The sequence below is a fragment of the Colius striatus genome, chromosome 7, assembly GCF_028858725.1.
Source record: "Colius striatus isolate bColStr4 chromosome 7, bColStr4.1.hap1, whole genome shotgun sequence".
Classification (NCBI taxonomy): domain Eukaryota; kingdom Metazoa; phylum Chordata; class Aves; order Coliiformes; family Coliidae; genus Colius; species Colius striatus.
In genome coordinates, this window is record NC_084765.1 from 34,723,021 (window position 1) to 34,738,517 (window position 15,497).

Here is a 15,497-nt window from a genome sequence, read left to right on the forward strand (position 1 = left end):
GAGCAAGTTTGAGGAGCATTTTTCTCTGTGCCAGGTGGTGTTTGGGAAGGGTGGGTGTTTTCTGGGGAGGAACCAGCAGAGTTAACTGGAAACCCTGAGATCCAAGTGTTGGGGCTCTACCAAGCACGTGTGTTTGAGAGTCTCAACTGATTACTCCTAAATAGATTTTCAACATAGGATAGCTCCTTTTTTTTTTTTTTTCTGTATTAGTTACTGCCATTCATTAAATTTAGAAATGTACAGAGAGTAACTTTTGCTTATCTTCTCAGCCTGTAAAAGAGACATCAGATGCAGATCACCTTTACATTTTGGGAAAAGAACTTAAAGGAATTGCATATATATAAATTCCACAGGGCCTTGTCTTTGTAAAAGTGCAAATAGCTGTAATGCTGTCTTTAAACTTTCTTTCCCTCTCACTTCCCTGAACACGTTTCAGTAATTCATCAGTGGCATGGGTAATTTCTGCTTTAGCTGCCTCAGTGTGTAGTGAGCAAGACCATTAACAATCTACTATCAAATAATCCTGCTCGAGCAAAGAAGGGTTTTTCTTTCACTCTATTGTTGCTGAACCCGAGCAGAATAGATTGTCTGAAAGCAAATGTCAAAAGGACTATCCTTTATATTCTCATTTACTCTAGTGAGCATTGTGTGATACTGTGACTATGATGACTATAGGCCTTTTGGACTAAAATTATGCAGTTACAAGTTAGAATATGGAAGCATTGGCAGAGCACTGTAGGAATCCGGTTGCTTTTTACAACTTTCCCTGTAAAAATACCATATGTCATCATCTTCCTGTGATGTTACAGAATATTTTATTTTTCACTTGTAAAGTGCACTGTGAAAACATAATTTTTGAAACTGTTTTTTTTAAGATTCAGAAAAGAAGAGGTATGTCAGTGTTCATCCACACTTGGTAATGATTTCCCAGTAAATGAAGAGGAAAAGAAATGCACATGGGAAAATCCTTTTTCTGAAATGGGTGTGCTTAGGCATGCAGGACTTAGCCCATAGCAGTTTCATGAGAATCAGTTCTTTGGGGAATTGATTCTTTGATGTGGACAGCCTTACTGATGGTGCAGACTTCACATATAGAACTAAAATATATTTCTAAGACTTCTTAATACGTTTCTTCCCGTAGCAGTCTAAAAATTCCTACAGATTAAAAGCAAACAAACAAACAAAAAGCCCAGAAGAGTAATTTTATGATCTGTATTACTGCTTTTATTGCTAGGCCAGTTGATTTTCTCCACTTGCTAATGCTTTCCAAGTTGTAAGCATCCAAGTGAGCTTTGCATGTGTGTCTTCCTACACACACCCTCATTCCTTGGTGGATATGATGAAAACCCTGCAGTGATTCACATCATACTGACTGTCTCCTTAAGTAGTGGTAGCTGTACCCATATTGCTTGTCCGTTCAAAGGAACAGTAGTAAACCCTGCTTTCTTTGCTAAAATATTACAGGTATGGTATTAAAAGCCAAGTTGTTGGGGTCTCACAAATTAATGAAACCACTGTACTGTTGTAGTATGTGCCTTGGAGAGAGCTTTTGGTTGGATATCAACTCGGGATGGCTAGTAGAAGAGCCTTGGGTTAATGTTGCTTGCTTAACGTAGTTAATCATTGCTTTATCAAACAGTAACCATCTTTTAAAATGTGATCCTAAAAGTAATTCTACAGGAATGCTAAAGGGAAGTTCCAGTTTGTTTGTGACTGCGAGGCTGTTTTTTACTGGTTAATGAACCCAAAAGAGAGTTTGTGTACTGTTGACTGGGATTTAAGGGTTCAGCCAGTTTCAGCTTTTGGCACCGGTAGTTTGCCATAAGCATCTAATTCAGAAATGTGTGACACTGCAGTTAAGAAATTAATGCACAATCCTGGTACTTTTAAGAGGAACAAGAAGGCAAACTTTTTTCCTTTTTTCCATTTTGGTCTTATGTTTGAAAATACATATATCTGTAGTAAAATGCCTTCTAGCATGCAAGACCCTGCAGTGCCTTGCAAAATACTCTTCCCATTTCTCAGCAGGAACACACCAGCAGAATGGATAAAGGAGACTTTTAGCAATAAATCCTAAGAAAATATTGTGTGAAAGTGACATAGAGTTGTTTAGATGATGCTGTTCTGTAGATGAGTGAGATGTGTTGTGCCATGCATTATCTTCCAGTGCTGTACGTTCCACAGCTAATTCACACAATGCAATTGATTTCCCAGGCTGTAACTAGTTTTGCCGTTGTTACTTCTGTGCTTGTAATAGCACTTTGAACTTGGCAGGTTGGCTCAGGGTGTGAGATTCTCTGATTACAGCTACTTTCCCAACGGGGTGAGTGCAGGGGTAGAGTCTCCTCCATCTGGTAAAACAGGAGGAGGAGGTCGGTGTGTCGCACTTGCGTTCGGTGATGTGTTCGTAGCCACAACCTTTCCTGGTGTGGTAACCAAATGATGGCCTAAGGTGCCATGATGACTTTGATTTAGCTAATAAAATCTCCCACACATCATTTAATAAGCTAAAGCCCAACCTGGGCTTTCTCTCCTTTTGATATTTAATCCACTGTAAATGCTCTTTCCAGGTGTGCTGAGTAGACCAGATTCATCCCTGTGGATGAATCTACTGAGTAGATTTTGCCTGTGAGCAGGGGGTCAGCCTGTGGAAAAGTGCAGGCAGCCCAGAAAGGTTTGGCAGAGACTTGCTGGTAGATTTAGGCTTCATCTGCCGGCCACTACTTGCCATCATCTTTTGTTGGATTTTGTTTCTTTTAAAATACCTTGTCAAAAGGAATTTGACATATAGCTTGAAGGAGTCCATCGTGGGGGCTAGTGTTTAACATGGGTGTAAAGGACTTAAAGCCAACGTAGAGGTTTGGTGTACAGTGGTGGACAGCAGGTCAGCAGCTTTGGGGATAAAACAAATAGCAAGCCAGTAGCAAATATAGCTCAGCAGCACCATTATTCTTAGATGGGGCCAGATGCCCATGTTCGCCTACGTATAACCCTATAATTGACTCACTGTCCCTGGAGTTATTCAAAAGACATGGAAATGTGGTGCTTAGGGACATGGTTTAGTGGTGGATGTGGCAGTACTGGGTTAACGGTTGGACTCTGATCTGAAAGTTTTTTGCCAACCTAAACGTTTCTATGATTCTGTACTTTATAAAGTCATCAGCCCACGTGTGCTCATGGAAGCCCAGGGTGGGTCACCACATGGGACTACTGTGAGAGGCAGTGCATGCCTCCCATATTGCTAGCAGGGTGGAGGATGCTTTGCCACCCCCTTCTTGGTAAAGATATTGCGATGGTGGTTTGGGTGTGAGGTTCCCCAGCAACTGTGCTGTCCCGTGTACCTAATGACTCCTTCTTTCCTCTCTTCCAGGAGCTGAGCATTGTGACCCGCCCTTCTCCCTTCTTGGTGTGGGAACGACCTGAAGGACGTCTTAGAGCCACCTGTACTGCTTCATGCAGTTAAAGTAAGGTTAAATGTTTTGCCAGCTTTTTCAGGTACAAGCAAGGGTTGAGGAAATGGAAATGGGTTCACCCAGCTTCCCTGCAGGAAGGGATGCTGACATCAGAGCACAAACTCAACAGTTACTTTGCCATAAAATACTATTTATTCATGGTGGAAGCAAAGAGAGCTTAGGTCTGTGGGTCTTAGGTCCCACCAGCTGCTGGTCAGATACACCTCCCAGTCAGCACAATGGCCAACTGGCTTGGAACAGTTGTTGAGGCTTAGGGGTTTGATTTTCTGCTTAACACCAGCTTCTTGGTGTGGCGAACCAGATCAGGGGATGGATTTGACCTAAAAGTGAATATATGGTTTTTGCAATACTGATAGTAGCTGTTCTGACTCATGGAGTCACACCCATTCTCTACAAAAAGACTTGAATTTGCAAAAACTCTTAGCCTGAAGCAAAGAAAGTGCGAGAGTCTTGCTTGGAAATGGGTGCTTGCCATGTCTGAGCTCTGTTGAGGGTGGGAGGGAGGAAAACCACTGCAAGCTGCCTCTTTTCTCCTCCCACTGTCTCTAACCTGTTTACCTTCTACAGTGTCTCACATTTTCCATAGTCTTGCCTGAGGAGACCAGTGCTTTGACAATATTGGGTCCAAATAATTTGGTGTTACTGAGCTCTAGCAACAGCTGGGTAGATTAATCATAAAGTGCTGTTAACTGCAGAGAGACAAGTATTTATTGCAATTATTTTGGTTTCCTTTTATTTTTTCAGTGGGGTTGGGCAGAGGAATTATAGCTATTTTCAGAGCTTAAGAAATAAACAAAGTCTTTGGCAAAATTATGAATGGAAACTGCTTTATCAGGAATAAATAAGTAGCTGTCAGAGACCTGGTCTTCTGGTTCATCATGAATGTCGATCCTCGTTAGCCAAATATATGGGGCCATGTTTAAAGGAGGAATGCATGACACCAGTTGCCATGTAAGAGAAGCCATTTGTGGCTTGATTTGTAATGTAGTTTTTAACTTGCTGCCAATTTCTGGAGTGTGGTGAGCTTGCAGCTAGCAGTGCTTGCAGCTGAGGAAGATGCCAGACCCTTTCTGGGGCTGACCAAGAGCATGACTTCTTGCACAGCAGCAGCAGCAGAGAAATCTCCAGGAAGGCTGAGCACAGGCAGCTTGTCACCTGATCCCCTGCCTGGGAACCAGCCTCTGCGTTATGTCTTATTTCTGGGTGTGCCTCCTCTGAAGGATATGGGGAAAAAAACCAGGAAGGCTAAACTAGAGTTTAGAAGCAGCATTGTCATATCCTTTCCTTTTTCTGCCTGCTGGTCTAGTATTTCCATAATTGTGCTTCTAATTATTACCTTTTCATTTCATTCATACAGTGGTTACTCCTTAATGGACTTCATGTTAACGAGCTCTGTAACATTTAAAATAGATGCACAACTTGGGGAAAAAAAAAACCTCAAACCCCAAACCCCAGTAATAAAGGGATGTATTTCCACTCCCCAAGCTCAATCCTGTGTTATAACATAATTGCAGAGAGTTGCCTGGCTGGCGAACAGCTGTACAGCGTGGGCTCTCAGTTCTTCATAGCTGCTTGTCCCCAAGCTGGGGTAATAAATGATTTACTGGGGAGGCAGAGACCTGTGGGCACTTAACCCATTCCATTCTTGAGGGACCAGTCTGAAAGGCCACTTTGTAAAGGCAGTTGGAAGAAATGATTTCAGGTGCCTGTTTGCAAGGTTTGCTTTTTTTACTGTGAGCTAGCTGCAGAAAGGCTCAAACCCAGAAGGTGGGGCAGTGGAATCAGGTAGAAACTGTACTTATTTGGATTTTTCTTATTTGATACTTTAATTAAAACAAAAAACCAGATTTTAATGTGTATTCTTTCTTGCTGTTTTAGAGATGTGATGCTCTCTGGTGCTTGGGGCTTTACTTTCTGTAGGGCATTCCCTGGCAGTGTCCTGGGAACAGAGCTGCAGCTCTCATCTTTCCTCTCTGGGAGTGCAGCACCAAGTGACTCTGCCATTGTCCTTGCAATGAATGGTGAACATTTTTTGAGACTCTTGTGCCTCAGAAGGGATGCTCTAGTAAAGCAAACATGTTCAATGACTAAAGAATTTATTAGAGAATGTTTTTCCATAGCTTTGTGAGTTGAAAGAAAAGGAGCACTTAAGAAGAAACAGTTGTTAGTTTTTCAGTGGCAGATGCAGTTGTGCCATGCCACACCACAGGGAGTGAGGTTAGCACAGGTTCTCCAGTCAGAAACCTGATGTTTCTGATGAAGTTTTCATCATCTGAAAAAAAAAGTACCAACCAGATTTTCTCTGAGTAAGTCTGCAATGCCTAGAGCTGCAGAGAAGGACCTGTGGCTTTAGCAGTTCGGATTGGTGTGTGTACTTGTTAACATATGCATTGGATAACTACCTGGCTTGCAAATGCTAGGAAATACTTAATAATTATTTGTCAACCTAAAAACATGCTTTAGGTCTCATGAATCTTCTTACTCCTGCTGGTGCTGTGCATCCAGAGGCACTGTTGATCCTGTATAATGCAGCTCAGTTTTGAGAGGTGACTAGCAACTTCCACGATGCTTTGGCTGCCCAGGTTGTTACCCTTTAGCATAGACCCCATTTCTGCAGAAAATTCTGGGTTTCCTTGTCCTTTGAAAACTGGGACTTCTCAAGAAGTTCCTTGTTAAGCACTCAAAGTCAATAATCACTCTGACAAACATGTGCTGGTTATCACGGAGAGCTTCCTCACACTTTTCTGCCAAAATGGGTATTCGAACAGTGAAGTGTAGTGGAAGGTATAAACTGGATTGTACTCATCTGAAGTTGCATCTAGAATGTCTGCAAAGGATTTTTGGCAGTTAGTATTTGAGCCTGGGATAAATGTCTCGTGCATACGTGAAACAGCTGCACCAGAACCTGTTGGAGGACTTAATTTTAGTATAAACATACGTGTGCTTTTGCGTACATGCTGCACTTTAATTCAAGTTGACTGTTAATTCATAACTTTATTAGGATGTAGCTACTTGAGCTGAAGATGTGGTCTGTGTTTGTTATTTTATTACAGCAGCACGATAACTGCTTTAGAAATGTTGTTTGGGTTTTACAAATAGGTATCTTAGAAATTGTTTGCCATTGGTAATAAAGGAAAAAAAACCTGACAAGTGAGGGCAGGGTTGTATCTTATTACAAGTGAATTGGTTGACAGTATGTGTGTATTGTAAAATGGGAAATTAATCACCCTGTGTTGATGACCCTTGGACTTTTACAAAGGGTTGCTCTTTATGTTGCACAAATAGGTTCCGGACACAGGAAAGAGGCTTATGACAAGAGGATGAGATCAGTTTGTATAATTAGAGCTAGCTAATAATCCTTTTGCTCTCTGTTTCTCCAACTTTTACAGTATCTTTCTTTATTTGAAATTAGGCATATGGATGAGTGAGAGCTGTTGTGATTTCAGTTTTGTGGATTTGTTTTTTCTGTCTACTAATGGGTGGAAAGATGGGAGCAGGGAAAGCAGATGTGCACATTTGAGAGATCGCTGCCTTGTTTTGCTAGGCATGCTGAACAGCACTGCTTCCAGTAACCCTACACTGCTCCATTTCTGTCCAGGCTTTGGGTAGAAATTAAGTAATCCATTCCCTGATTTTGTTTACAATTATGAGATTGAAATGGTGCAAAAGGAGAAACTTAATCCCGACACTAAAGGTATTTGGTTAGGTTTTCATCCTTGGAGTAAGACAGGGCTAGCAAACCTGGTTAAGAGACTTAACGTAGCATGGAAAAAGCTTAAGCTTACTTTTTTATATGCATGTGTGTATGCTTGCTTGTACCTTAGCTTTGTGTTAAGCTTCAGTATTTTGGGAAGGCTAATGAGATAATTTTGGGGAAGTGGTGTGGCGAGGGGGAGGATGGTTAGAGCGTGAGTGACCCCAGAGCAGTCCCTAGGCAGCCCAACTCCCAGCCCAGGAACAGCACTGGGCCAGTTCCTGCTGCCAGGAAGCTGAGCTACATTAAGCAAAGCGAGTTAATCTATATCCAGAGCATTTTATTAAATCATCAGTCAATTAAGTCAGTGACGCTCTGGTAGCTTGTGTTGCAGCCAGGCTCCCAGCCCCTGTGCTGCAGTGTAACCTGCACGTTTTTCAGCTGGAGCAACTCCATCATTTCTGTTTGTTGTTGAAGGCCACAGTACTGAGGTTTCTAACACTGTTAAAAGAAAGGGATTTTAGGCCCATGTTGCAATTAAATATGTTCTTTTACTAGGGAGAGAAGAGTGTCACAAAGTTCTTTTTCTTGCTGTGAAAGTAAACTGTGCACCTCTGGTTTACCCTGAGAGTGGCTTGCTGGGTTGCCTCTGCTCATGGAGGAGAGTGGAAGTAGAGCTAGGCCAACACAAAACACCTTTAAACCTCTTTTCCATCTCTTGCAACTGAAAGAAACTCCCTCTGTATCTGTAATTAAATGGCAGCAAATGGTTTTGTTTGCAGACAGGACACAGCTGGGAAGCAGCATCACCTGTGGAAATGCTATATGAGCAATATATTTTTTTAAACAATCCATTTAGAGATGAAACAACCTTCAGCAAAGTTACATCACATGATTGTATACAAGTACCTGTGGGTTTTTTTTAGTTCTAGACTCAGCTGTCATAGTAAACACAGTGCTACAATATGCTGGTAACTTGCTTGATGCACATATTTCAAGTATGGTTTCTTGTTTCTTTATCTCCTCTCCATTCCATGGTTGATGACTTTTGGTGGTGGTATCACTTTACTGCATGTCTTCAAAAATAAACTTGGGATGAGTTACTTCTCCTAATTCCTCCAGCTTCCTATTTCTGATACACAAAATCATGGATTAGTATAGCTACAGGGAAAGTTGTTCTGCATTTAGTAGTATGATGCCTGAAAGGATATATGTTCATCTTCCATCTTAAGGTTTATTTTAGCTATTGCAATTGCTACTCTATTTATACAAATTTCTTTGTGAACTTTCTTGGGAACTGGGTTATGGGCTTATTTCTCTTGACAAAGCTGTTTGTAGGTTTTGTCCTGGATTTTTTCAGTCTACTTTCACGTAGATTATAAGGAGAGGACCTTAACACGTCAATTAGATAGAAAGCTCATCCATTTTATGAATGGGGAGTTTTGGAGTTCATTCAGTATGAATGAAGGTTATGCAACAAGGTGTGTGAACAAACCTGTGTCTCACCCAACACCAAAGGGTTAGTTATAGCAGGTGTGAATTTTGTAGGAAGATAGCCAGGATAAACACCAATGAAGAAAATAAAAGTAATAAAAACAACTAAACCCAAGTCATTATTTCCTTTCACTTTCAGACTTTTTGCTACAGATGAAAGGGAAAAAGGAAAAGAATCAAAACCCCAAACCAAGAAAGGTCTTTTTTCAAATAATTATAACAAAAACCAAGGAGACTGATGATGGGTAATACAATGCAGTAATGTTATATACTACTCATAAGAAAAGGGGAATATTCCAACTCAGTAATTCCCTTGACACTAGGAGAGAACAATAAACTTGTGAAAGACGTTGCTATTTTAGTTCTCTTTGCATGAGATTTGTGTCTCCAGCAGGAATTCATCTATATATGGCCAGTTGGTCTCCTCTCCGGTCCCCCCACTTGCTGTTTCTCTGTCTTTATTTATCTTGTGTAGTTTAGAGCAGGAGCACTGTAGGATCTGAAATCCAATCCTCTTGATATTTCTAAGCACTTCATAAATTAACATTTTTATAAAACTAGAATGTGGGGGAGTGCCCTGGAGGACATTGTGCTTTGTTGAGTGGGAAGTGCTCTCTTTTTGGAAGCTTATTTTTATTTGTGTAGTGGAGCTGTGTAGAAGGAAGTGATGCAGCCCAGCAGGGAGGGGTGGATGTCTGCTCCCGGGAAACCCCTGGATTTCTTTAAACTCTTTTACAACTTACAGGTTGTTTGTCTAAAGGGTGAGGATCTGAGGACTGACTGTAAGGCAAGTTGTCCCACCATGGGTGTATTTATTGGTGGCAGTGTCACATTTGAAGTCACAAAAGTTTAGCCCTTTCAAGGACTGAATTCCTTGCAAACCAGCGTTACAGCACGGTTTTCTACAAAGTAAATTAATAACTTTTAGAAAGTTCCTTTGCCTTTTTGCTCAGTGATGCCGTGATGTGATCCCTCTTACAGCTAGGAAGCCATCCTACTTTTCTCTGCGTTTCTGCTTATCTGGTTGAATGCTTTCCGTGTCATCTGTAACCTCATCAGATTTTTCATGTATTTTTTGGCTCTTGTTTCCTGCCCACAAGCACAAGATCCTCATGGCTAGGATTGGGATTTTTTTTGTACAGTTGGGAGTACATGGTTCAAGCTTTGCAAATGCAGATCATGGTTTCTAAAGTCTTTTTGTCAAAAAAAAAAGTGCTAAGATTCAGGTAAGGTTCAGCAGAGCCTAAACTTTAAGTTTATCTAAACCTAAGGTTTACCTAAAAGAAAACTTAAAACTGAACTTGAGAGGCTTGAAAAAACTCAAACACTTAAAATTGGGGTGTATTTAGTGCATGAGGGGAGAGGGCGAGGGATAGGTAGGCTTTCCCAGACATACCACATGGGTTAAATGCCTCTCCTTGTCTCTTGCTTGTTGCAGCTCCGTCAGTTGTTGGTCATTGAGAGTGGTTGTTCTTCTTTCTTTCTACCCCTTAGCTGTCCTTTCTGATTAAAACAAACAAAAATCCCTAAAAAGAGTACTCTAAGTACTCTTCAGAGTGGCACAATGTTTTCTTTCTTACATATTCCTTGTACGGTTTGTGGAGCCAAGCAGCCAAGAGTGGATGATGTGAAGCATGCAGAAGCTGGATGGTGAAACCAGCATTTGATGTAAGCCTATTGCCAAAAAGAGCAAGCCTGAACGAGGTGTGATGGGAAAATAGAACAGCCATTTTAGGAGCTCCTAGATGCATGTTGTTCAAAGACCTTCAACCTTACTGCCTGTGTGCAGGCTGGATTGATCTGGAGGACCATTGGCTTAACTTTCAGATTTGTCCTCAAGGTGTATACTTTGCCTGGGATGCCTAGAAGACATAAGCCAACTAATTAAGGTTAAATTAAATGGTAGCTGGGAGTAGTGGGTAAAGAGGATTTATTGCTTAGGCACTTGGTGTTTGTATCCCTTCCCACTGCTTGTTTGTAAACTCTTCAGGGCAGAAACTTTGCGTTGACGTTTTTACAGCACGTAACCAGTGGAGTCCAAACCTTGGATGAAGTTTTGGGAACCTCACTACAGCAAATAAATGCTTTTTTTTTTTCTTTCTTTCTTTTCCTATCAGATGTTACCATACCCAGAGAAATTAATCACAGTTGTTTGCCCTCTCCCATGAAATTCTGTGCAACACTGAAGTTCTCTGGAAAATTACATACAACTCTATTATTCTTTAAAGCTTAACAGAGCAGAAAGGTATCATTTTGAGAAGGCTTCATTAGCTTTCAATTTTACTGACTTACGCAGATCTTTAGAATGCCTGAAACCACTGTTGCTTCTAAGAGCTTGAACCTGGATTTTTATTTCATGTCCTCACTTCAAATTTGCAAACACGAGGGGGAAAACATAATGCAATTTCAGAAATGTTGCAAGCTCACTGTCTGGTTGACTAGAAATGGTGTGATAAACCTCCCAGACATTGACATTCAAAAGTTTACTCTATTTGCAAGAAATAATATGGAGCAGAATCTGCTGGCTGCCATGAGGGTGCTGTAGTGTGACTTCTTGCACTGGGTAGGAGCCGGACAAGGGATATATATTCACTTGTTCTTCTAGTTTGATTTTCAGGGCAGTTCATGTGCAGTTCAGATTCTGGTCTCGCAACAGGGCCAGACATTCTCACTGCAGTCTTCAATGTCATAGAGCAAGTCCTACCTGCTCAAAAAGATACTGCTTTCTGGGGCTCAGCAGGTGTCAACTTGAAGGATGTGCTCCTCTAATATATGAGAACAACACGGTTCTGCTTTTTTTTCTCCCCTTCAGCCCCTATTTTTCCACTTAAAGTAATTCAACTTAGTAACACACTGTGTTAGAGTCCTCTGACGCTTGGTTTGATTATGACCAGTGTGGTCTTTCTTTTATTTTCTCTTTACTCAGTATATTGAAGCTTTTGAAAGTTTTTCAGAGGCTGCTCCCTGCTTACCCACTGGTTGGAGAAGTTCACTTGTCTAGAAAACTAAATTTAGTCCTTCGTTGACGCACAGTAGTCATTCAGGCTTATCTGTCACTCACTTTTTCCTCCTATGTTTTTGCCAAAGCACTTCCTAACAAGATAAAATATCTTCCAAACCTACCTGTCTCCTTGCAAACTAAGTTTGCATCCTTTGAAAAATTGGACTGAGATGTGCATCATTAAATAAGAAATCATTTTAAGTTACTCATGTAAGGGCCAGCTAGTACCATGAAGGCAGAAAGTATCTTCCTGCAAGAAGTATTTCCAAGGTTTTTGTTTTCTTGTTTGACAAGACCCAAGTGTTCAGCAATACCACCTTGTTTCACTGATGCTGCTGTGGATTTCTCTTGCCAAAAAAAAAAGCTCGACAAAAACTCATTGTGAGACAGAATTCACAGACCTCCCCTTTTTTCCTTGATGAATGTCAATACTCTCCCTGCCTTACACATCAAGTATTTACTACTTTCAGACTCTGTGACTTGTGGCAGTTTTATTACAGCCGAAAACAACAGTGCTACAGAAAAAGGTTGCCCAGTGGGAATTTTTAATGCAAATAAAAAAGCATTAGTTTTGATATAATACAAGTCCCTCCATGGCTTTGCTGGAAAGGGCAGGCTAAAGCACCAGTGAAGCAGTCAATGGGAGAGGAGACAAAAGGTCTGGCTTAGACACCTGGTTCTTCCTGTCAACACCTCTGATCTTCTGAGACCTGCATCAGGGAGGGAAAAATAAAACACTCTAGATTCTGCTACTGGTTTTTAGGATTAGATGCCTACCCCAGGCATGCTCATAGCACCTTTCTTCTTATTTCATGGGCCTTTGGATGGGACCTTCTAGAAAGCATTGGCTTGGTGACTGGGTAGAGCAAATGAAATAGAGGAGGAGGGATGGGGCAGTGGTGAGGATACCCTACCGAGTGTGAGAAGCGAGAGGGATGATGCCTTGTGGGTTTGTCAAAGCAGTCAGCTGTGGTTGGAATCCAGGTGTGACCTCCTTGAGTTGTTAATTTTACCTTTTGAGTGAACATATATGTACTTTGCTCTTGAATCACAGAAGTTATTGTGTGTAATGGCAAGAGTGACAATAACATACCTGTGAAGCACCATAGGAAAGAGGTAAAGCTGTTAAAAAACAAAGGAAGGAGGAATATATCTGAGTACTTTACTTTCCTCAGAAAGGAAACTTCTGAGAAGCTCAAATGGGTGATAAAAATTTTAAAAACCCTAATACTTTGGGAGCAGAGAGAAAGTTGAGGAGTAGAATATATGCATTGCCTGTGCTGTCTTTGGCAAGTAAAAACCTGTCGTGTTCTGTTTTCCTGAGTTTTTCAGGGGATAACCTTTAACTTGCACCTTCTAGAAGGTAAGGCCAATAGTAATGTTGTTTGTGTAAAATGATGGCTGAATTTTAAGAGTAAGGAGTAATCCTAATAATTGATATAATGCAAAAGTGTAGGTTCTTATGCTTGAAAGATTATCATGCTGTATCTTTTGTCAGCAAAAAGAAAAGTTGTTACTTTTCAAGACTTGAAAAGATATGGTGAAAAAATGGTTTATACTCACTCCTTTTAAACTTTTATCACCTGAGACACAACTATTTTGATTCTGCACTTTAATACGTCTTTTAAAAGTCATATCCAATTACTACTGAATTGCTGTGTTAGACTACAGATCTTCATTTTGGATCCCAAGGGAATTGGTCCATTGCAATGAGACTTTGTAAAAACAGAAAGTGGATTTAAGGGACTTTTTCCAACCATAGTATAACTTCCATAAAATACAGTAAGCATTTTTGACTGGATGCTTTTGGTACCCCTGTTCCAGACCCCTAGGTTCCAAACCAGAAAGGGAGGGTCAGGTAGAAGATGGACAGGATTTGTGCATTTTTTGTTTTGTTTCTCTTTTTCCTTTTATTTCTTGAGCCCTCAGGAGGACTGGAATAGCAGGAGCATGTTTTAAGGCACAAGCGAGAATTGCTTTCAGAGCTATTCTTGGAGCTCATCTGTCCAAACGATAGCTAGTTCTACTAGACCCTATTTTCATGAGTAAGTCTTTGAGAAAACAGTGAAAACTATCAAGCATAACCATTTTGAGGCATTCTTGCTGTTGGAAGGGGAATCTTGAGGTTGAAAAGAGGTATGAATTGGACAAGATTTCAAATGATTGCAAAATATTTGTCTGTCTGCTTGCTGGCTGCCTTAGAGGCCGTTTTGCAGAGGGCCTGTGTTTTGATGAGCAAACTTGGCAGGTAGCTCAGGCATTTGAAAGCAACTGGTACAAAAACGCTTCTTTGTAAAATAGGGAGAGCGTGTGAGAGAGTGAGGATAGCTGGGATCAACTAAGAAAAAACTTAGGCTGTGGTTTAAATTCTGTCTCACTAAAGGCAAACTGTGGGATTTGGAAAGGAACGAAGCATGAACGAGATCCTTTGTTTTTTGTGTGGAAAGCAGAGTGGTATTTCATCCCTTTTAAAAGGGGTTTGAAGTATTTGCAGAGCATTACTAGTACTGCAGACACGAGCAACAGCAGAAATTCCATTTTTAATTGTTTTGCATTCCTTCATCTTGGGATCCTGGACTGCTTAATACACACACTAAATGAAAACTTACAGCTTTCATTTAGGGCACATACTTTCTTCTCCAGAAACTAATGCAAGTGAAATTCTGTTTCAACTGATTCAAAACTCAGTACAAATAACTTTCACCATGTTATACAGATATTCCAAGGACCTGAAAGAGAAAAGTTTCTTGAGTAAAATCACCTTGGTAGGATGAGTAATGGTAGTTTTTTACTTTGAAAAATGCTGATACAAACTTGTGAGTGTCATCTGTGCAGGTTTTTGAAGGATCATTTTTGATAGTTTGATTTTTAAGTAGATTTGAAATGTTTTTTTGAACAAGCAATTCCAGTGGAAGGGGAAAAAGGAAGTATTTGCCAGAGGAACTGGTCTTCTCCAGCAGCAGAGAGAACTACAAATCTCTCCAGTCATTGGGTGGGATTGAGAGAGTTGGTGGACAGATAGCAATTAAGGATTGATAATTGTCTTAAAAAGCAGATAGGAAGTGAGAGATACTAGGAGGATTGGTGAACTGAGATCGATGTGAAGGAGAAGTGAGTTTCATTTGGGATATCCTCAATGCCAGCAGAGCTGACTGTTCAGATGAGATACTTTGCTGTACCAATCATTTTACAGCTGTATTTGCTTAATGTGAGCATAAATGGGGAAAAAAAAGGTATATTGACAGATTCTTCTTCATCTGAGAGAAGATAGAAACGTGTAAAAGTGACTACTGGATAAAGTAAGGTATGAATGCTAAAGCAGCTTATTTATGAAAAAAATCTTAAATTTGTCTTTTCTTTTTGCTTTCAGTGTTCTGAGGTCATGAAACTTAATCCACAGCAAGCTCCATTATATGTGAGTACAAAATTGAAACGGCTTTTTCCTCTTCTGCTATTCACAAAAAAGTGTTTCTCTCTGCCCTTTTTGGAGATTCTACTCCTTTGCTCCTCAGAGATGTTATTTCTATTAATTCAGTTGCAAATGCTCAGTGGTAATGCTCAGGTAAGTCACAGAGCTGCTCTGTCTTTCTAGCAGACAATTGTAATGAAGTTTTGAAACGTAAAGCTGTCCTTGTGCAGGCATCCCTGTTTTCATTCTTTCCTCCCAAAAGCGTGTTGGAGTGCATGGCTGTGCTCTTGAGACTTGATGTGTTGAGTGGTGGTAAGAAGAAATTGCTTGTGTGGCAAACAGGACATCTCGGTGTGCTGCTTGCCTGCTGTGATAATATTTTTTCTGGTTGGAGTTTTAAACGTGGCAGGGAGGAACTGGAAGCAG

The 15,497-nt window shown here is 40.7% G+C and overlaps 1 protein-coding gene across 9 annotated transcripts in view; it reads left to right on the forward strand.

Moving 5' to 3' along the window:
• AKAP13 (A-kinase anchoring protein 13) overlaps positions 1-15,497 on the forward strand; it is a 217,180-nt gene that overhangs the window by 46,573 nt on the left and 155,110 nt on the right. For all 9 annotated transcript variants that reach the window (XM_061999043.1, XM_061999044.1, XM_061999042.1 and 6 more), the window contains 2 exons: positions 3,371-3,464; positions 15,033-15,077. In XM_061999043.1, the coding sequence (XP_061855027.1) occupies positions 15,045-15,077 (33 nt within the window). In that variant the 5' untranslated portion in view covers positions 3,371-3,464; positions 15,033-15,044. The remainder of the gene's footprint in view (positions 1-3,370; positions 3,465-15,032; positions 15,078-15,497) is intronic.